The sequence below is a fragment of the Sylvia atricapilla genome, chromosome 2 (assembly GCF_009819655.1).
Source record: "Sylvia atricapilla isolate bSylAtr1 chromosome 2, bSylAtr1.pri, whole genome shotgun sequence".
Lineage (NCBI taxonomy): Eukaryota > Metazoa > Chordata > Aves > Passeriformes > Sylviidae > Sylvia > Sylvia atricapilla.
The window spans coordinates 66,512,138-66,535,671 of record NC_089141.1 but is presented as its reverse complement, the minus strand read 5'-3'; the positions used below and the strand labels follow the sequence as shown (position 1 = coordinate 66,535,671).

The window sequence follows — 23,534 nt, the reverse complement described above, 5'->3', positions numbered from 1 at the left end:
GAAGAGATAATGCCAGCTGCAGGAATTCAATGACAGGGTTATAAAAATAAAATATTAATTTGAAAAAAAGGAAGCACCAAAAAACAGTAAGATGAGATCAGGGAAAACTGAAGAAAGTAGCTGTGGAGAAGAGTAAACAATGGAACAGAGATAGAGCTGGACCTTGAAGACTACATTTGTACCCCATGACAATTAGGAGAAAATGAAGTGTGCACTGATGCTGAGCCATAACAGGGCATTTACTTGAAAAAAATGAATGGCAGTAGCAGAAGGTGTCCAGCCTAAAAAAGTGATGGGAAGAGTTTAAGGACTTTATTTCTGACTGACATTGAGGAGGAAATTATTTCACTGGCCTGGAAGCTTAAAAGAAAGAGATATAGGTACCCTAACAGAACAGAGAAAGAAGGGTCATGAAGGGAAGATGAAAACAAAATGATACCTAAAGGTCAAGGATGGGAGAGAGCTAAAAACAGGTTAGGGAGAACTTTTCCCTGGAGAAATCAAAATGTATTTTTGAGCAGGAAGTAGCTTTGGAGAGTTCCTCTTGAAACAAGAATACTCCATTTCCTGGAGATAAAAAATAGATTGCTGTTAGGAGCAAAGAAGTCCACTTCAGGGAATCGTGGCTTGATCTAAGAGCAAATATATGACCAGGTTTCTAGAGCATCTACAAAATGTTACTGTAGATCTGTGGCCTCAGAAGCAAGCAAGGTAAGGCTCTGTAAAGGTCTGCAAGTGGATTGACCGTATCAAATTCATGTTTGTGCCAGCTGGACACCAGAGTTCTGGGCTCCTCAATCCAAAAGAGATACAGAGTGACTGGAGAGACAGCAGTAAAGAGACACAAAGATGGTGACCTTCACAAGTCCTTTCCAACCTCAACTCCTATGTGATTCTGATGATAGCATCTGTGGCTACCAAACTTACTCAACTGAAGGACCAAAGACAGCAGGATAAAATGTCACACAAAACCACAGTAATTTAGAAATCAAAATGGATTCCAGAAAAAACAAAGCAAAATAACTCCAAGGCACCTGGGAGAAAAAAAGACAGCAAACTAAGAGAAGAGTCCATCATGTAGCTACATAGTGGGGACTTTGATGTTGCAAGTCAATACCTGTAGGGGTTAAGTTAAAGGTCACTGTTATTTTAATACACCTGAAGTAAAGGACCTATCAGGTCTTCAAGCCCAGATTCCTCCGTCTGTTAAAATAATGTGACACACTTTTGTAAGGGAAGGAAAGTTTTTGAACCCAGAAAATCTTGGTACCATCAATAAAAAGTCAGATGCTGAGGCTTCTTCCAGAGGCCACCTTCTACAAATAAAACAGCATTTAGAGACAGAATTCCTTATTGCCTTGGCTGACAGTGTACAATCTTCTAGCACCAAATATAGCTCTATGTAAAAATGGATATTAACAGTTTGAGCCTTTACTCCTTTACTATACAAAAGGAGAAGACATTACTGCACTACAACATTTTTAAATGCTAGAAGGTAGATTTTGTTGCAAAATGCACAAGGTAACAATAATACATGCCTGTTTTCAATACATTAAGGTCTCTGTTTGTCAATGTTCTGAGAAGACTTCCATCTATAGAAACCACAGAATGCCACATAGAATACAAATCCTTCAACAACACTTGGAAAAATGTAGTTAAAGTAGCCATGTCATCAAGCAGATGCACTGATTTGAAAGAGTGTGGTTTTAATTCATTAGATCTGGGCCTCTCAAACACCTCCTACCAAAAATATGGTTTCCAGTAGAACCAGCAGTGTTAGGAACTTCCAAAAGATAATAGCCAGGATCAGTCTTTGCAGACATGCAGAAGTGCTCTGGTATTCTCTGAATTGAGAGCTGATGAGCTACAAAGATATTTTTTGGCCAACACCCAAAACTGAGAAAATGTCCAAGCACTATTTTCATTTTCAATCCAATATTTATTTGAAATAAAAGTCTTTGAAGAGCTTCTTCAAAAGTCTGATCTTACACGTGTGAGATCTTTTTATGTCTTATACAAGAAAATCTTAGAGCCCAAGGTCATGACATAAATTGTAAAAAGACTTTTCAAGATCTCTGAGCATTTGAGTAGCTACCAGTCAACCACATAAACAGTACTTATACCTCTTGGGTATATGGCACCTAAACATTATCTCTTGCTTATTTCCCTCAGTCTGTCAGTGCAGTTTGGTGAAAACCACAGAATCATGGAACCACTAAAGCTGGAAAAGACCCTTAAGATCATTAAGTCTCCTCAAGGGAACAACTCTCACCTTAGAAATGGAAGTCTCTCCCTCTCCAGCGCAAGCAGAGGATCCCAGGGACTATTTAAGTTGTTACTAAGTACAGCCATGTTACTCCCTGGTAGGAACCCCAGCACCTTGTGGCAAGAACCAGCTTTCACCACTGCTTAAGCCTGTCCCCACAGTAATAGATTTGATTTTGTAGCTAGGTGGAACCATCCTGTGCAGAGCCAAGCATGAAGTTAACAAGAAGCCCATGGACAGCCAGCTCTCTGGCACATGAAATCTCTCTTTTACTTCACAGCATGGATTTCCTTATTCTGAGCATTCTCCATTGAATGATTTTATTGGTGTGCAGCTTATCAGTACATATTAAAGCCAAAATGTGTTGGCATTTTGCTCTATCCAAATGAACACAGTGTGTGTTACATGGCCACACTTGCAGAAAAGCATGGATGAGTGGATCACTGCACCTCTTGTGGAGGTCAGGCATTTTGGCTGGAAATTAATTTATTCCAGACTTGAAAAGCTTGCCTGGAGTAATATTTATGCAACAACATAAACAATGTATGGTCAGTTATCACCTCCCTTGTATAAATGCATATATTACACAGCAGCTGAAATATGCACTTTTTTTTAAAACAACTGATCTTATCTAGACTTCCTGGGCGATTCTGATCCAAACTTCTATTACAGCTGGAATTTAGAAGTAAGCACCTCTATTCTATTGAAGTGTCATGGGGAATAAGCAAACGGACAAAAAAAGTTTTAATCATATCCATAAAATTCAGAAATACTGTTCTTTCAAACCTGCATCTACTTCTCCAAACTCATTTCAGTATGTTCTCCCTGAAGAGACAGTGATTCGGTGTGTTTTAAACCTCAATTTAATTACATGCATTATCAGTTTCAGGACTGCAATTTACCTTGTAATTTGCTGCTGCTGAATAGGAAGGATGAGGGGAACAAATTTTACTAAGTGGCATATTGGTTTTAGTTTTAGAGTTAGACAGGAAGAAAAATTTCAGTTGCCAACCAGTCTGACTCAAAGGCTTGAACTTAATTCCATTTTAAAAAATCCTCAAGCTCCAAATAAAAAGACTATAAGAGACAGACAAATGTTTTCTTCTTAGTACAAATTTGATTGTTGTTCATTGTTTTGATCTTGCAATCATATACAATGTAACCTACATTAAAACTGATATCTGCATCCAAACTTCATATTTCATTGGTGCTATCTACTGGTTGGGTTTTATTGTAACTTTTTATGATAAAATACATTAGGTATAATGTCAATACACTGCAATTGACAGACAACGCTATTATTTATGGAAGTTGCTTTGCTTTGTAGAAAAAGACAAAGCATAGCTATACATCACACTAAAAAGAATTCCATCTTTTCGTGTAAGTTTAGACTAAAAAAAAACAGACCGATAATGTCATTCTTCTTTATCATCTGCCCAGTACATGAACATATGCAGTTACAAAACTGCAATATCTTAATATCTCAATTTATCAAAGTACTTAGTCTTTCAAAATTGCCATTGGTAATGTTTCTATAGTAACTTCTGTAACACAGAGGACTATTTTCTGACTTTATTTCAACTCATGCGTCTAATGAGTGGCTCACACTGAGACAGCTATTCTTTCTATTCATCCCAGACCTGCCCCAGTTAGTGGGCAAATTTCCACCAGACTCAATAAAAAGAAAAGTAAGCCTGATGGAACAGACTTCTGCTGAACATAAGCAGAAAGCTAATGGTATTTGCAAAAGTACCTGCAAACTCATAACAAAATTCTCATTGATTCAATAAAGTATTATATGAATTAACATATACAATCCTGCAGTGTGTCTCATAAGCTTGTTAATTAAAGGACTTTTTGATGCCATAATTGTGACCTATTCTCATGTTTTATATTACATGTAACATAATAGACTTAGAGTATTTTTTCTGTTAAAAATCATCCTGGTGATGATTACAAGTTATCCAGTCTTTTTACATTGTAAATGGCATTCCAAATTAGAAAAAAAAGTCCGAACATTATCAGTCATTGATGGAAATGCTGCATCTGACTTATAATTAAAACAGTGACAGGCTAATTCACATAATTGTTAATATCTGGTGGGATGAAATGCATTGGAAAAGCAGAATACAATAAAATGACTAACAGGCAGTCTGGAGGGACCAGCTTTCCCTGCTTTGTACAAAAGTGAACTTTCCATAGAACAAGGAGTATTTCTGCTTCCCAGGGAAAAAAAAAAAAAAAAAAAAAAAAAAGCCAGACACATTAGCAGCAGCTTACATAATCTTATATAATGTATTCCATACAGTTCAGTAAGGAATTTCTTTCATAGCTTAATTTGCAGAGGCCATTTAAAGGGCACAAGTTTATTATATTTACAGATGTTTTTCTCCTGTCAAAGTCTAAATTAACCTTGCTAGTTGATCTTCATTCAAATTACAGCTAATTTGCCAAGATATCTGATATGGTCTTGGTATTTAAAACAGTATTATCTTAATCCTCACATAAATTTATGTGAAACACTTTAATTTTCATTAATTAAAGCAGACTTATTCCACACTATATGCTGGGTTTAATTCCTCAAATATCTGAAAAAAATACTAGAAACTGAAAAGGTGGTAAATTCAGGTAGTTGCAGCTAGAAGCAGCTTAGATGCTTTGTCACATAGACTCATTTGAGCAATATTAAAGAGCAATATGCTTCGGGTATCAGCATCTGCCTGAAGGTTTGTAAATACTAAGTTTGTATATACTAACATTAAATATTTCAGAAACTAAATTGGTGTTACTAAAACTTCTGGAGCTGAAGCAATTGGCAGCAATAGAGATGCCACTAGTTGCAAACATCTTAAGGAGTGGTGATAATAAAAATGTTAGCAAACATGTCTCACTGTAGTTGCAATGTATTTCTTGATTGTCTGGATAGAAGCCTTTGAGACTCAGCTGGAACCTTGCAAGTAAAAAAACATTTTGAGATTAAAGTTAATGCTGTGTTAATCGGCAAGAATTTCTAAATCAATATTGCATTTACCAAAACATTGTTCACTTACATACTGCTGAACTGGAAATTAAGAAAATGCAAATGTGAAAACTGAAAAGACTGTTTAAATCCCCAGGGCTCCGAATATAATACAGAATTCAATGTTCATACTTAGGGAAAGGAATCAGCCATGGTGTTTAAAAATGAATCATGTTGCACAATGCAGTCTTGAAAAGCCTGAACTTGGAAAGATCAGTCTTCCAGCTGGAGTGCGATCAGCCTCCAGGTACCCTTGTACAGTCTGAAGTGACTTTAATGACTTTATTCCACACATACTGTAATTTAAAATGGGGGGAGGGGTGGGGGGGGAGAATCACTGTGACGTAAATGCGGAAATTTATCAAGAATGATTGAATGAGAAGGTGTTTAATAAAGAAGTCTTTTAGACAAAGATGGAGAGGTGAAAAGGAAGTTAAATGAGGACCAGAAAAGGCTGTCTGCTCCAGTAGTGCAAGGGTATGTCAGCAGAAGATTCTGGAAAGATTAGATAAATCGATTGCCAATTTTTGAAAAAAAGCATGTGCTTTCAGTGTTTTCCCGTATGGGTATGTCAATAATGTAGGTGAGCAGGTTGCTTCTGTAACAAAGCATGTGTATATTCAAGATTTAGCGTCCAGAATGATTTAAGAAAAAAGAACATCAGGGAGATGCGCACAGAGATGCTGAAAAACAGTTTTAAATTCAACTCTCTTTAGTTAGACATGCAATTGTCTCCAACCTGCAGAGGCTGTTCTTAGTCGCCACAAAATCCTGTACAAATCTCTTTTCTCCTTTCCTTACGCTTCACTGAAGGGTGCAACGACTGGAACGAGTTCACTGAGCTCAGACGCCTTGCTAAGGCTGCCCAAAGCGGCAACCAACCAGATAACCGAACTGCAACTTCAGAGCAGTCAAAATACTGTTTCTGATGTAAGAACAGTTTGGGAAGCGCTTTAAAACGTGGCACTAAACGTGTAGATGTTGTACAGGCAGCTTCTCCAGCGTGCGCGCCCCTTGGGCTGTGCAAGGGGATTTCTTTAGCAGGGAGAATCCCGGCTACTGAGTGAGCCACGGACAGGACAGCGAGGAAGAGCCCTCTGCTTCCCAATCGTCCTCCAGCAATGCCCATACCTCTTGTAACAACCCTCCAGAAAAATTGTTTCAAAGCCCGTAAAGCCTGCTTCTTTGGACTGCCAAGTCAGCCTGGTACAAGACAAGGGGGAGGTGGCAGGGCACATGGCCCGGTCGGTACGAGGCCGGGAGCCCTTCGGCCGGGGGAAGCTCCTGACAGGAGACGGGAGGGAGGCTCCGCGGGCGGGGGCTGGGCCGGGCTGCGCTGGGGGCGGAGGACGCGGGTGGGGTCTGGCCGTGACTGATGGGCCAGATGCGCCTGGATGTTTTAGAAAGGGGGGGTCCTGGGCCGCCGGCGCGACTTTGGCCACGGGGTCTGGTGCGCGGCTGACGGACACCGGTCCCTGCCGCCCTCCCGAGCGGAGCGCCCATCGCCGGCCAGCGGCGGCGGCCGGGCCCGGGCGGGGACACGCAGCCGGGGCGCGGAGCGCGGCGACAGCAGCGGAGCGCGTTCGCCTCGCCCGGCCGGCGGGCGGGGAGGATCGGCTCGGCTCGGTGAGGGGGAGACGAGCGGGGCGACGCCGAGCAGGTCCGGCCGGAGGGGGCAGCTGGCCGCGGCCGCGCAGGCTTTCGCCCCGCCGCTGCTCTGCCGGCTGAGCCGCCCGCAGCGCCGGCACCGCCCGGGGACAGGCAGCGCTCCGGTCCCGGCCCCGGGGCAGCGAGCGGCGGGGCGCGGCGTCCCCGCAGCTGACGCCCTGTCCCCTCTCTCCGCGCAGGTCGGCGCTGACGGCGGCGGGGGCAATCTGCCGTGCCGCACAGCCATGCCCTCCCTCCTCCTGCTCCTGCTGCTTCTGAGCTGCCGCGCCGCCGCGGAGGACGACGGCTCCCCGCTCCGGCCGGGCCCGGGCCGGCAGAGCGCGGCCCCGACGCCCGCGCTGCGCGGCGCCGAGCACAACGCGAGCCGCTCGGCCGCGCTGCCCAGGGGCGCGGGGGCTGCGGGCGGGCGGCCGCGCTCCGCCTCGCCCCCCATGTGCACGGGGCAGACGGAGATCAAGGAGACTTTCAAGTACATCAACACGGTCGTGTCCTGCCTAGTCTTCGTCCTGGGCATCATCGGCAACTCCACGCTGCTGCGGATCATCTACAAGAACAAGTGCATGAGGAACGGCCCCAACATTCTCATCGCCAGCTTGGCCCTGGGCGATCTGCTCCACATCATCATCGACATCCCCATCAATGTGTACAAGGTGAGGAGGGGCCGGGGATGGATTGGGGCGCGGGGGTGCGACGGTCACCCTTCGGTGTCCCTTGCCGGCCCCCGCTGATGCCCGTCCCCGCTGCGGGGGGACGCGGCCCTTCCTGGCCAGGAGACACCCGTGGACTTCACCTCAGGACGTAACCCTGCCGGAGGGTGGTATTCTCGTCAGATGTGGTCGCAGATGGCAGACTCTCTGTGCCTCAGTCCCATCCCTCTCAGCGTTCCAGGCTAGGAATGGGGCAGAACGGAGGTGGCCAAGCTCTGAAAATCACCTGGTAACAGGTGCTGTCGCAAGGATAAAGGAAGTAAATGCAATAAATAAATGTTCAGTGGTCTGGTCGAGGAATGGAGAGGAGGCACAAAATACCACCTTCTCATGTCGGTACCACTTGGTCCCTTGTATTCAGCTGCGGCAAGCTTGGTCGTGATACATGGGTCTGTACAGACCCTTTTGGCGTGGGGGCTTTTCTGGGAGGAAACAGAATGGTTCAGCTAAGGTTTTATGCATCTCTTGGTTGGGATGCGCGATGCTTGCCTGAGATGTGAACCCTTTCACCCTTTGCCGGTGTTGCAGCATGGGCAGCCGACAGGGAACGAGCCACACCTGCTCCTCTTGCACCTTCAGTAGTCAGTGTTTTGACTTGATAAGACTTGTCATGGAGGGAGTACAAGCCCTGTCTTCTCTAAACCAGCTTGTGCAATTCATTTGTCCTAGGGAATTAGTTGGGCAGTTAAATCCAGCTTCTAGTTGTAGTCTGCCACTCTTTGAAGGTGTACTGGAAATAATAGAGCTCCTTCTGCTTTGAAAGTTTACAGTCTGGATCCCTGAGCACCCATCAGTGACTTCATAAAGTGAATAGAAGAGTCTTCATCTATCACCTTCTCTTCACTTTATATGCATGATTGTAAAGTAGGGGTTGGTACTTGTACTTTTAGAAAGCCACGCTGAAAGGACAGATTTTGAATCCATGATAATTATCCCAGAAGCTGCTGAGATGAGAGAATCTTCTCTCTTTATCCTTATAAAATATTCAAGTATTACAAAGCAGGGAATGTCATCATTGTGTTAAATTAATGCTCCAGTTAATTTAGATTACATGATAGTTCTCAGATTTGAAGTTTCAGTGATTTTTATACTGTACACCCTCTTAATTCTTGTGAGAGGAGTGTGCTCTTTTGAATGAAGGTGGAATTTAGAAACAAAATAACTTCTTTAAAAATACGTTTTTGTAAAAAATATATTGAACAAAAAATTCTTTTTGTCCTCATAAAAATCAAAAAGATTCAATCAATAACAGCTACTCAGTATGAGACTTTGCAATGTCGCTGATAAGTTCAAAATTTGTGTTAATATGCAGTAATATACCTCTGTTCTTAACCTTGATTGAATGTCACCAAGTATATCATTGTGATTAGGCTGGAGAAGGAGGAATAAAGGTTCAGACTGCTGACCAATAAATATTACACCAGCTGCAAGTCTGGGATTTTTATTGTGCTATTGATAATCTTAGGAGCTGTGCAATAGCTCTCAGGTGCTAAATCTTCCGCACTGCTACTCATCTTACTGAAGAGCCCATAATCACTTTAGATTATTCCTTATAATAATGAGTGAAATATTTGCTATTTTTAGACAGAATTTTTGAATAAATGCAAGTTTAAAAAAGAAATAAACACCTATTAGATACTATGTTTATCTAATCAAAATGTTGAGGGCAGTTTGAGTTGATAACTTTTTATCGACTCTACATCCTATTTCATTCCAGAGCAACAGGGAGAATACATACAGTAATGCAATAAAAACCTGGCTTTGATCACTCAGCAGTACCAGAAGCAGAGGCTCCCTCAGTAAATCAAATATATTTAGCAATTGTAACTTGCAGTTTGCAACAATTTAAAACTGCATGAAACAGGTCCAGATTCAGAATTTGCTACCACGTCATCAAGTTAGGCAGCTGGATGAAACAGTGTGAGAGAATTTCTCATGTTAATAAAATGCCAGCAGTTCTTTCCATAACACTTGCTGTAGAAAGTGTCTGTGAATGCTTTCCAGACATAGGAGGCAATTCAGAGCTGCACTAGAAGAAGCTTTTTATTAGGTATTAAAAGGGATAACTGCAAAAGATGTCCCCTGTGATTAAGTGAATACATAAGTAGCTGAAAAAGTGCACAAATGAAAATTGACATCTCCTAAGTCAAGGGTATCTAAAGAAAAGCAGGTGTTACCTGGATAGGGAGGCAAATGCACTCCAATGCACAAGATGCTAATTAGTCCATTGCACTTGCTAAATTTGAATACCATTCAATATATTCACTAGAAAATAGAAAATACCAGAATCGGTCACACAGTCAGGAAACTGGCTAGGAAATGAGGGCTTGAAGGGCGTTCAGTAGCAGCATGTACAACCAGGCAGACTTTCATGGTATTCTGGGTCTTAGTAAATGGTCTGGCTTTGCCTGGATCTCTGAGCTGCAGAATGGGAAGCAGAGGAAGGTCTGAGACAGTCGTTCTGCAGTCTGTAATGGTTTGCCAGTATAGATACTTCGCAAAATTCCTACTAATTGGAATGGTAGGTGATCCTATGCTGCTCCACTAAACAGACTAAGTAAGCATATCCTTGTTAATTTGAGGCCACAAACAGCAGTTAAGGAGCAGAAGGATAGAGTAGGTTGTCAGTGAACTTTTTTATGTCCTTCTCTGCCCTTAAACTTTGGTAGACAAGACAATGGCAGCTTGTGCACCTAACAAAACAGGTCTGCAGTTCTGGACAGTTTATGCTGACCTTCCCAAGTAAATAAAGTTAAGACCCCATGTCTAAGACATCAAAACGTTGGGACTGGAAATTCCGAACTTACACTAGCTTTCCCTTTCATAGGCTTAAAAACCCACAATCAAATCACAGACTAACATGCTTTCTCTTCTGATACACAAACAACATCTCTCTCTCTCTTATTTTGTGATATTTATTCCTGTACATTAAATTCAATTTATTGTCATATCCCAGTGGATTTTTAACAAGGGGAGCAATCTAGGCTCTGCACATTATTGTGGGGCATTCTGAACTCTGACTACCAACAAATGTCTGAGGAAGGATATCTACCTGGCAATACTGTCATAGGTTTCTTTTCCTCAGAGCGCGATGGAAGAGTGAAGAATTTTCAAGGGAAAGAAAAAAATCTGGTCTTTATCCAAGCCAATAATTATGGGCAAGCTTTGTAGGCAGTGATTTATTTTCATTAACTTAATTTAGGGATTACATAAAAATTAAGGTTAACATAATATGGCATTATCGAGCACTGGAAATACAAGAAATGCCAGATTAGGGATTCTGTATACCATGCAGACACAAATTGGCTCCTTTTTTAATCCAGCTGTTCTCTGAAAAGGGCTCTGAAAAAGTTTTCTGTGGAAATTTATTTGTGATTAACTCACTAACTCTTGTAATGCACGTACCTGTAGGGCATGTAGTACCTAGTAGGCATTATGATAAAGCCAACCTTTTTCTAACTTTCTAATCAAGGTGCTTCTCTTTAGAAAGTATTCTCTAATATTTCATATTTGAACTCTTGGTTGCTGGTTCTTCTGATGTTAAAGATTAGTGGCTGATTTATGAAAGAAATGCATTATTTCCTTTCTTTCAAGATCTGAACCACTTACTTCAGGTCTTGCAAAGTTCATATCAGAGTTTCTTACACTAAGTTTATCGATTTCGGACCATATTATGCTAGAAGTCTGTTTTACTTAAGAACCCTTTATGGTGAACAAGTACAGGTTATAGGCACTTAAAAAAGATCTGAATTGTCCAGTGGAGGAACCTGTCTGGACTCTTGCAGACAGTGGCAGGGAAGGGATAACTTTAGATGGGAACAGTCCATTCTCAAGTCAAGTATACAGAGTAGTGGAAATGTCTGAATGCTGTTAAAAGTACACATACATAGATAGTGTTCTTGGGAGATCTCCAAACTGGAGTATAGACTAGAGTATATACTAGAGTATATACTAGCATCTAAACAATGCTATATATCTAACTCAGTGTAAATTGAGAGTAGGTTTTTTTCATTATGTGTACATTTGTTGTGTATACATTCACATGTATAAGGGATGGACATGACAAATTTCAAAGCAAGTTTTGACCTGTTTTGGCTTTTTCATCTACCCTGTGTTGATGCATCCCAATCTGACAGCAGCATGGCGTTCTAAGCGGTTACTTTTGACACAGTCCTTCCACCAAAGTTGTGAAATTGCAGAATTTTTTTTACTGCAACAGCACATTACAAGGTTTCTGTCATTTTCAAGATGACTGTATAAAATTATCTTAATTTTTTAAAATTGAGTTTCTAGCAGGAGTTATAATAAAGATACAAGAAAAGATAGTAGTTGCATAGTTCATATTAAGATTTTACACTGTTTGTTGGATAGATCAATAAAGCATTCCTAGCTATGCTTGAAAGCAGGGAAATATGTTTTTTATCTAGAGGGGAGATCCTCACCCTGACATAATTAAAACTAAATAGTAATTATTTTGTGATGTTGCCTGACTTAACCCTGACCATAACCTTAATTTCCTGGGGAAATTTTCTGTTTTGAAAAATGCCTGCTCCTGTAAAATATCTGAATAACCGCCCTGTGTTAAAAAAAAAAAAATCAGGTGAAAATCTATGAAAATCTACCAGTCATTTCAGAGACGTATTGAAAAGCTGTTGCGTGTGAATTCATAGAGCTGCTTGTCTGGTTTCTGTTGTACCTGCTGTTTATAATGATGAAAATCAAGTCCAATGTCACTTGCTGTGTACGCACGGCTTGGCGGAAGCGCAAATTCCTGCTCTGCGTTTCCCATGCGTTTTCACTGCTGGGGACTGAGCACTGACGGGAATATTTGCACACTCTGCTGCTTCTTCCTGCCCCACTGCAGCCCCTGAGCAGCAGTGGGTTGGAGCCAGGTATCAGCCTTCTGGCTGGGGACCACAGCAGCTGCGCCCTAGAGCAGCACATTGTGCTCACAGCCTGGCTCGTTCCAGCAGCAGATTGAGAACATCTTTCAGTTCTTGCACAACTAAGAGGAGCAGAGTGGGAATTGTGATTCACAGGTGTGTCTGTGAGTCACAGCATCTCTTGGGGCTTCTTTCATAGCTCTGCAGCTTGCACATCAGTTTAGGCTCAGATCTGTCTGGTCTGAGAAAGCGTTGGCTAGGCATGCATCATATGTATTGGTTCTTTTGAGTATGATTTCACTTCATTCTGCAATGTTTTCTCTTTCCTTTTGATCTGTTTCATCTTAAACACATCTCTGCTGCTCAGCAATTAAAACCTCGCCTGTGTAAAATAAATGACTGTAAAACATTGGAAAGGTCACTCAGAATACAGCCAGTGGTAGACTACTCTTGGCATCTTACTTATGAAAACACAACATTATTTTTCTCTTTGCTGCCACTTGGCAGTATCTTCTCTCATAGCTCCAAGCCATTTGTCATTTGTAAAATGACAATCTCTTTACAGCTACCCTATTGTGACTCATAAGAGAATAATTTTACTCATACAATATTGCAATAGGCTGCATCTGTGTTTCACTAAGAATTACCCTTGTCCACAAAAGTGATGCTCCCAAATACTTTACATTGGATCTTCACTGTACATCAAGGCAGTATTTGAAGGGGATAGCACTACAGAGAACAAACAAACATCAAGGAAACATAGTTCAGGAATCAAAACATTCTTTTTTTTCTTTCTTTCTTTTACTTTCTTAATGTTTTCAGGCATTTGGTATAGAGCATATCATTAACCACTTGCAATACCATGATGGAGAAACTTGTGACTCCTGCATTAAAGTGCTCAAATTTCACAATACATCAGCTGCAAGACATAAAGCACATGTTTTTGCAATCCAGTGCAGACAGCTGCATGTCCATTCTGCTCTGATATAAGCTGGCTGAATGAAAGTAATGTTTTTATGTTATGATAAACCGAAGCTAATGCACCCTTTCACTCAGTAGACTGCATTCAGTCGTGTGCCACACCTCTATAATCCCAAACTGGAGCTGGCTGAAATCCAGTCAGTTTGGACCACAGATGTGACTGTCTGCACCTGAGAGATAAGTATTAGTTCAGTGAAATCTATAACATGTGGCTGAAGGGTTGTGATTTTAGGGAAGAGAGACAGAGAGCGTCTACACACCAGCTAGATGTAAATAAAAGCTTTCAACAGATCCTGCCAATAGAGATTTGACCAAAGTTCTGCATTTCAGTTACAAAGAGAAGAATATTGTACTTCAAAGTGCTTTTTATATGAGTTCTCTCCGGTCTTATATACACTCATGTACAATGTACAGCTGGTACCATAAATAAGTATACAATGTACTTGTTACCCAGTCCTTGATTTCTGTGGCAAATAGATGTGAAAGGCTGGAGGTTCACTGCCTGATTGATATAAATTAGTCCAGCTGTCACTGAATTCTGTAAGGGTGTAAATTTAGAATACATGTAATTATTCACACTACAGTTTTAATAGTAGATTGTTACTGTCATCCCCTTACAGAAATTCAGAAGTCGTCTCAGGGAGATACTTTACTGAAAATACTTTAATCACACACTGTGTTATTTTCCCACATTACATAAGTAAAAGATACTGTATGGTTATTACAAACTCATGCCTACTTCCTGTGCTTTATTACTTTCCCTAAAATTCTCGAGAAATGTAAATCCTTAGAATTTATTTCTCTGCTTCATTTCTGCAGAGGCATTATATTTATTCTTACGTAAGTAGATCACTGAAGGAATGGCTAGGCCATGTTGCAGTTTGTGTACTGCTGTTCTTTTAAAGATTCCATTACAGCACAGAGCTAAAGCAGATATTTGGAGGTATTCTGGTATTTGAAAATACTGGTGGGCACTTCACAGAGATTCACAAAAGCCCATGGTCATGAAATGTTCTTAACTTCTTTTGTGTTCAAATGAAATTATATTTAAATTATATCAGGACTCTTCAAAAAACTCTCATGGGCCGTGTAAGTGTTTACCCTTAGATGGACATGTATGCTTGCATAAGGACTTTGCTGAAGCAAACCAATGTGAGCAGGCAACTCTGTATGTGGCTACCTTCAGTTATAGAATCATGGAATTGTTAAGGTTGGCAAAGATCTAGGATCATCAAGTCCAACTGCCAACCTTGCCACCGCTGTGTTCATCCCTAAGCCATGTCCCCAAGAGCCACATGTACATCTTTTTTTTAACTCTTCCCTGAGCAGCCAATGCCTGACAGCCCTTTCAGTGAAGTTTTTCCTAGTTCCCAGTCTTCTCTGGTGCAACTTGGCCATTTCCTCCTTTCCTGTTGTTTCTTACTTGGAGAAGAAGCCGTCCCCCACTTACAGCCTCCTTTCAGGCAAGTGAAGGGAACGACGAGATCTCTTCTCGAGACTGAATGATCCCAGCTCCCTCAGCTGCTCCTCATGCAACTTACTCTCCAGACCTTTCATCAGCTTTGTTGCCCTTCTCTGAACAGACTCCAGCAGCTCAACCTCAATGTGTTTCTTGTAGTGAGGGGCCCAGAACTGGACACAGCACTTGGGGTGTGTCCTCACCAGTGTCAAATACAGGGATAATCACTGCCCTGGTCCTTCTGATCCAGGCCAGGGTGCCATTGGTCTTCTTGGCCACCTGGGCACAATGATGGCTCATGTTCAGCCAGGCATCACTAGCACTCCCAGGACCTTTTCTGACAGATCTTTCCAGCCACTTCCCCACCACTCTTCCTGCCTGTAGTACTGCGTGAGGCTGTTGTGACCCAAGTCTTGTTGAACCTCATATCCTTGACCTTGGCCCATCAATCCAGCCTGGCCAGAACCCTCCTTGGAGACTTTGTAGCCTTCTGGTTCCAAGAAACATTCACACAGTATAATGATCTATTCTTCCATTCTTCCAACCCTCTTAAATGAATTGTTTGAAGACACCCGAGCCAAGGGAAAGATTTTCCAGTCTCTTTTGGGTAGTCCTCATTCTTCCTTCTCCTTTTCCATTTTGTAGTCCTGTATCTGCATTACATTCCAAAGACCTCATTTGAAGAAACAGAGATGGGCTTAGATAATCTAACTAATTACAGAAACTCCAAAAGTTTACTCTTCTATATAACAATTGCGTCTATTTCTTGGCACAGCCCTTGTTGTGGAGAATGTTGTTTTAGTGAAAACTGGAAGATTTGGCTGCTGCTCTGGTGTATTTGACCATCAAAGAGGCTCACAGCAGAGTTCAAAGGCTACATGTTGCTAAACTGAGGCTACAGATGTTTGTCTGTTCGTAGAATCAGCTGTGAGGAAGGTGCTTTCTGTGTCTAGTAAATCTTTTCCCCTGAATCAGATAAAATTTGCATCTGGGGATGTAACAAGACTTCCACTAAAGTGTATAATTCAAAGTGTAAGTGAGCCAACCTGAAATGCATAGTGCTATTTTCTTTATTTCTTAGTTCTTAGACATATGCTGAAGGTGTAGATAGTCCTTTTGGTTACTATTATACAGAATGTTGGTAAACTGATCAACTATAACAATTAATGGGGGTTTCATCTGATGTTTTTGCCTGCTGCAAAAAATTTAGATCAAACTATCTGCCTGTGCTCCTTGAGTGTCCAGCAGGTCCTTTGATTTTTTATCAGATGGTCAGCTAAAAAACTATAGAGGATACATTTCTCTCTAGTGTTGCCTGACTTCTCAGTTGATGGAGCTTAGACACTAAGCTTCAGATAAACTCCACCCCAGATAAGCACCTATTGGCTTTGTCCCTGTTTTGATCAGCCTCAAGTAATTTTCTGTATTTCTGGTCAAGAGTGTCTTATTTGAAACATGTAAGAAAAGCAATGAACACTCAAGGCAGATAAAAACAATTTAAAGATGAGGAAGGTCCTCTCCTGCTCTGTCATTTTTTCCCATAAGCACTGGGGAGATGAAGTTAGAAGCAAAAGAGTGGAGTTCCCAGGGCTCAAGGAGGATGGACTAAGAGTTAAGTGATACCCATGTCCCACCAGGGAGTGACTGCTGCTACTGTCTAGTTTTTAGGACACACACCTCAGGGGCTCCCTCGTGAGCAGGTTCTTCTTGACTAGGTTTTGCATAGAATCATAAAATGGTTTGATTTGACTTGAACTTTAGAGGTTGTCTAGTTCCAACCTCCCTGGCATGGTATGGGCAGAGACGCCTTTCAGTGGAACAAGTTGCTCAGTGCCCTGTCCAGCCTGGCCTGGAACACTTCCAGAGGTGGGGCATTCACAGCATCTCAGTTTAAAGCCATTCCCCCTTTCTTCTATGACTTGTGAAAAGTCATGCCCTTCTAAAAAGTCCCACTCCAGCCTTCCTTCAGGCCCCCTTTAGGTACTGAAAAGTTGCTACAGGGTCTCCCCAGTGCCTTCTCCAGTCTGAGCAAACCCCATTCAGCCTGTCTTCATAGGGCAAGACCTGGTGGAAAAGGAAAACAGTCAAGATAGAACTCCATGTTTCAGCATTGGGAATGACTTTTTTTGATAATTGTTGTTTTCTTTCCACAGCTACTTGCAGAGGACTGGCCCTTTGGTGTTGAAATGTGCAAATTGGTGCCCTTCATTCAAAAGGCGTCGGTGGGCATCACAGTGCTGAGTTTGTGTGCCCTCAGTATAGACAGGTGAGAGCATTTTTCATTGAAGTCTCTAATTTGTTTTTTTGTACCAGCCTTGGCTCAAATTCCACTCAGCTGATACAATGCAAATAAGATGAATTTAAGCCAGTTAAACTGTGTGAGTTTTCTCATATTTTGAATTTGTAAATGTGTGCTGATGCTTCAGGTACCGAGCAGTCGCTTCTTGGAGTCGCATTAAAGGAATTGGAGTGCCAAAGTGGACTGCTGTGGAAATTGTCCTGATCTGGGTCATATCAGTGATCCTGGCTGTTCCAGAAGCTATTGCATTTGACATGATTACTATGGAGTACAGAGGAAGGTATCTTAGAATCTGCTTGCTTCACCCCACACAGAAAACACCCTTTATGATGGTACGTCACTAACATTTATAAAATCTCTGGGAGAGTTTCTTGCATCTTTGCAGTGTTGTATGGATTGTAAAGTGCAACAGGTGTATGTGACATGTAGGTGAATATAATGCTCAAATGAAATACTGACATTTCTGAAGCATACTAGTTCAAAGAAGAGCATTCAGAAATCTTTGACTTTGTGTGGCCTTTGAACATTCTGCTGTCTTGTCCTGTTTTCTCACCTGTAATATACGGCTTACTTCAGGACAGACTGACCGATTAGCACACTTAGCAAAATGCTCAGCATTTAATTCCTAACCATGTTTTTGCTTTGCTTTTTTCTTTACAGTTCTACAAGCAAGCTAAAGACTGGTGGCTGTTCAGCTTTTACTTCTGTTTGCCACTGGCTATCACAGCATTTTTCTATACTCTCATGACTTGTGAGATGTTACGAAAGAAAAGTGGGATGCAGATTGCTTTAAATGACCACTTAAAACAGGTAAAAATTTACCCCTGTCCACTCTCTAACTGTAGACACTCTAACTAATAACCTTATTGATTTTCCTGCCACACCATTCTCTTCTTGTGTGAGTTCAGGATTAGAAGCAGAGAAAACTTTCCTAGCAGTGGTGCTGCTGAACTCATACATATGTATATATTAGAGCCCCAAGGAACCTAAGATTTTAACTGAAAATCACAAAATTGTTTATTTCTTGTTTGATTTTAGTGTTTCAGGTTTTATAGGTTTTATTTCTTCTTTACTATAATGAGAGTTGGCTATTTTGTAATGCTAACTGAGGTCTTGCTCTAGTCTAGAAAGTGGTGCTATAAAACTGTTAATTATTTTGAAGCAAGCTCTTGCTGAACCCTAGTGAGGTTATTGGTATATGTTAGCAGAACAAAACATATTCCAGCATACACTCCTAGGTACTAGTTCCCCAGACACAAGCATCAGACGTCACTAGAATTAAACTTTGTTCTGTGTTTGTTCTGTGTTTGTGCTCCTTTCCTCTTACCTGGTTAGAGCTGTAATTGGAATCTCTTCAGGCATTTAAAATAAGATGTGAGATCAAAGCACAAGGAAATGCAATTGAAACCAAGCTGGTATTTGAAAGTGATCAGGGAGACAAATGTGTTCTTAATTTTAATTTAAATTATTGCTTAAATTAATGTTTTCATGACCTCGATTTTTCATATTACTCATACTTCTTGAAATAAGAGATACATTGAATCAGTGCAAGACATCTAAAACAATAGAAAAGATCAAGCACATATTCCGAGAAAACAAGCTATTTGATGTTTTCCTAACTCCTATTTTGATAGGCTTTTTTATCTTGTTTATTAAACACTTGGATGTTAGAAGACAACAACAATCTAGAGGAAAAGAGAGAGGGAGAGGAACTGTAACACTGTTTTGTCTAATTTTCTTTCTCAGAGACGTGAGGTGGCCAAAACTGTGTTCTGTCTGGTACTTGTTTTTGCCTTGTGTTGGCTCCCACTTCACTTAAGCAGAATCTTGAAACTCACTATTTATGATCAGAAGGACCCCAACAGATGTGAACTTTTAAGGTGAGGATGCAAAAATAAAATGTCTGTATATTGTGGGCATTCTCCATAAGCATATTTGGATTTCCAATTGAACTAGCTTACTTTGTATGTCTAGAGCTGTCTCTGCTTGTTTATCTGGGACACTCTGGTTTCACTCCAGTGGCAGATAAAGAAAATTTTGAGGAATTCCCTTTCTTTTTCCCATCTTCCTTTTGATCCTTTTTGGGCCTGTTCTTCTGTCATGTGGTGCTAAGAAAATAGAAAGAGAGTTTCTATTTTCCCTTCCAACAGAGCAACTAGGATTCAATTTGTGCAAAAAGACCTTGTAAATATCTTCAAAAAGTTAAGATAGTTGGATCTCCAGAATTTACTTTCACAAGAATGGTCTTCTGATTCAGACATTTTTGTTGAGTGTAACTGTTACCTGCGTGAGTTAATCCTCATTAAAAAGTTTAAGCCCCATTACTATTACATTTAATAGCTAGATTTGATTGGGTGAAACCAAGTCCAATTTCCATAGTTGTAAGCCTCTACTAATCCTTTTCAAAGCAAATGAGAAATGTCTCACTAATTTCCACACAGCTTTTTTCTTGTGATGGACTACATTGGTATTAACATGGCTTCACTGAACTCCTGCATCAATCCAATAGCTCTGTATTTGGTGAGCAAAAGATTCCAGAACTGCTTTAAGGTAAGTGGCTGCTGGGAGTTACTCCTCTGGTTAAAAGATGATGTCAGTAGAAAAAATTAATTCCTTAACATGCACAAAGTGTTTTCAAGTTTTACTCTAAATTTTAATTGGATTATGGTAAATGTTCTCTCCCTTTCCTGCTGAAGCTCCGTAGGAGGAAACTAAGATTTGACGGGAATAAAAAGAGAAAGCAAAACAGCAGAGTGTACAATAAATCCTCTGGGGATCATGCTAATCAGTGCTACATCATTTCCTGACTGAAGCTGGCATCCAGCTACTTCCAGAGCACTGACAAAGCAGACTCAGACTGTGCTGCAGAGATTCACGTAGCCATGTCCTGTGCATCCTGACAGGGAGGGTGCTGACCCTGGGCTCCCTTATCCTGGCTGAGCACTTCAATCAGCCGTGTAAGGCAGAGGGTGCAAATCTGTACTTGTCCCTTCCCAGTGCCAACGTTTTATGAGACAGACCTGTTTGTAGTTCTGGCTTGGTCGGAGTCAATAGAGCTGGGCACTAATTCTCCACACAGGATTTCAGGCTCTGGATTGCATATGGATTGCAGCCCTTCAGCCTTCATGTCTGCTTGGAAAATACAAAGATTTGGGCTTCTTTTGTGAACCCTTACTATATTCAGACACTATATCAGAGTCGTTACATTGCCTATGGCAAACTGTTAGATTTTTCTTTTCTTGCTAGGTATTTAACCACTGGCCACAGCTAGGGTTATTGCCTGGCTGTTTAAATTCTTTACTAGCAAGATGAAAAAATCTTTCAGGCAGAAGCCAGTTAGCTCTACATCTAGTAGTGTTAATATATTTCCTGCATAATTGTGCCAGCACAGGTTGCAGAGGTTTTAGTGTTGGTCTTGTCTTCCCTGTTTATCCTGCTTGCTCCCTAAAAGAGTCATTGGAGCTGAGAGCACATAAGAGTTCTCCAGCATCCTGAGCATGGAAGTAAGTGGTGTAAGGAAGGCATTTCCAGCACCCAAAGGCCAGACAGGACCATGAGAAAAAGGTCTGCAGTACATTTAGTAAATGTATGAATTGTAGGTAGGTTTTCACCCTTCTTTTAGCTTCTTTTTTTTCCACCTCAGAACAATGAGCTAAATAGCAGCATCTTACTTAGAAAGCATAGAGAAGACTATTTCTTTTTCCCAAGAACAATTATCAGAGAAAGGATGACAAGGAGTCATAATTTTATTTTCAGATAAAATCAGTTTAGAATTGCAGACCATATTTGAAGGGGTATGTGTGTGGCTGTTACTATATATAACTACTCAGTATAACTCTTCCTGTACTCCAGCAGTTAAGGTTGCTAATGGGGCCATTTAAGCAGCTCAGAGTTGAACCCCATTTCTGTGCTTTATGCTATAATCCCAGAACAGCAGCTTGCACATTTGCCATTTCCTACTCTACTCCTGAGAAAGGGCAGCTTTTCAGTGCATTTTGCCACTTGTGCAAAAACAGAGTGAGGTAAAATGTTTATTTCTTTTATTTTAACAGTCATGCTTGTGTTGCTGGTGCCAATCCAAAGATCTGTTGTCCCTGGAGGAAAGGCAGTCCTGTTTAAAGTTCAAAGCTAATGATCACGGATATGATAATTTCCGCTCCAGTAATAAGTACAGCTCTTCATAAAACAAGCATAAAAGGTATATTCTTTTACATTAATGCTGGTGCCTTTTTAGGTAAAAATGGCAATTACTTTTAACAAGATGGTAACATTCAGAAAATGTAGTTTTTTATTTGCACATAAAAAAGAACATTAAGAAAAAATTGCCCTAAAACTGTGTCACATTGAAAATCATGGACATTTATGAAATCATCGTTTATGGAACATGAAGAAAAGCATAGAAAGAACAAGCCATTGTTAGCACTTGAATACTTCTGAATCAGCACTTCCAAATGATCCCCACTTCCTGTACATTAAGCGATCGTTTGTATTCTTTGTAACAGTTGTAGGAACTGAAGTCACAGTAATTATTAAGCAGCATAATATCAAGTTAATTGGATCTAAGCCATTATTATATATAACTCAATGTATTATCTTTTATAAAGTAAATTAACCACCATCACTATTGTGAGTTTTTTTTTAATAAAACATGAAATACTTTGTAATAGCAGTCTAAATGTTAAAAAGTAGATTTTTTTATCAGGTGTATTATAGAGGTAGCTACTGAAAATATTAAAGGATGCAGTAAAGCCAAAAGTGCATTTTACTTTGATGATTGTTTTTACCTGTTACTGTCAGAAGGAACCTCCTGAGGGTTCTATAAATTCCTTTCTTTAGCTACTGTGTGTCTTCAGTGCATTTGGCAGCACTTTGGGTATGAGTATTTGTGTTTACTGATAGCAAAGGAGAGAAATACACACCAAAAGCAAAAATTTATGCTAGAAGAAACATACAAACAACGGCTATTATTTCAGCTATTTTTAGTTGAAAACAGATTAATTGTATCCTGTATAAAAAGTGGGCATTCCAGAGCCTGATGGTTCTTTACTGGAGATACTTCTGTGACAATTTATAACTGGGTTTTTTTGTATTCCAAATACTGTCTTGGGGCAACATTTTTTAGAAATAGCAGGTGGAAAAAATGTAACCAAGGAAAAAGAAAGAATTTGAACTCCTATCTTCATTTAGATTTAAATCTTTGTAAAAAAAATAATTCATGAACTGTACTTCTAGAGAGCAGTACTATGTAGCATACCCATCTTCATACTGTTTTAAAATATATTCTACTTCTGTAGTTTTATATTTATGGGCATAAGAAGATGTGTGATTAGTTTCTGCTTCTGTAAATAGTTTAGTGAAATGTAATTAATTGTAAAGTATTAAGATATGGGCAGGACCCTGCAAGAAGAGAAAAAGATAAAGATGCCTGTAGTAAACATGATGTGTGTTGCCGGGAGCAATGCATGTTTTGTATATACATGACAGGTCATTCTTTGACTTTTCATTTCCTATTAATTTGTTACAGATGTCCCAAAAGACTTATTAACATATTTCATGCACTAAGACATGAGTTTTTCAAGAAAAATTGTCATATAACATGCTTTTATAAAACATGTTTTCGATAGGCTTGGTTTTTTTTATTATAATAAAATTATTTATCAAAACTCAGGAATATTTTTATTTTAAATTTCCAGATCTCACATGTAAGGATTTATACCTTTTTTTCCAGTCTTGATAAACTTCGGATTTTTTACTAAAATGCCTTAAACATGCTCAGGATGAAAACAGCTTCCATTAAAATGTTCAGCTGATGTTAGATGGGTTTCTGACTTTAGGTAGCTACAGCTACCTTGCAGACAGCTAAAAACAGGGTGGTGAGCCACATTCCTGGTGTTGCCCCCATCAAAAGCTGGTAAGTGAATGCTTGTATAATCAAGGTGAGGAGGACCCCTGCACATGCGTTTCAGCGTGGGCATGAGTGAATTTGTGTGTGAGAGCGTGTGCAAGTGTGTACCATAAGGTTGCTGTTGCCATCTTGCAGCAGCATGTCGACTCAGCTGCTATAATTCTGAACTTTTATAAATATAAATCTATTTTAGGTTTCCTTCTTTACATTTTTGCCTTAATTTTCATGGTAACTTTCTCACAGTAAGCCATGAATATCACTTCACGTCACCCTACCTGCATCTATTTCTGTGAAATGCATTTCATCTGTTAAGGATGGATAGTAAGTGAAATCCTAGATTTGATACT

The 23,534-nt window shown here is 40.5% G+C and overlaps 1 protein-coding gene across 1 annotated transcript; it reads left to right on the top strand.

Annotated features, from left to right (window-relative positions):
• Positions 1 to 7,136: 7,136 nt before the first annotated feature.
• EDNRB (endothelin receptor type B) lies at positions 7,137 to 21,920 on the top strand. Its single transcript, XM_066313424.1, has 7 exons — positions 7,137 to 7,603; positions 17,137 to 17,249; positions 17,410 to 17,614; positions 17,943 to 18,092; positions 19,029 to 19,162; positions 19,724 to 19,832; positions 21,335 to 21,920. The coding sequence occupies exons 1-7, from the start codon at positions 7,178 to 7,180 to the stop codon at positions 21,464 to 21,466; spliced, it is 1,269 nt and encodes a 422-aa protein (XP_066169521.1). The 5' UTR covers positions 7,137 to 7,177; the 3' UTR covers positions 21,467 to 21,920.
• Positions 21,921 to 23,534: the final 1,614 nt, after the last annotated feature.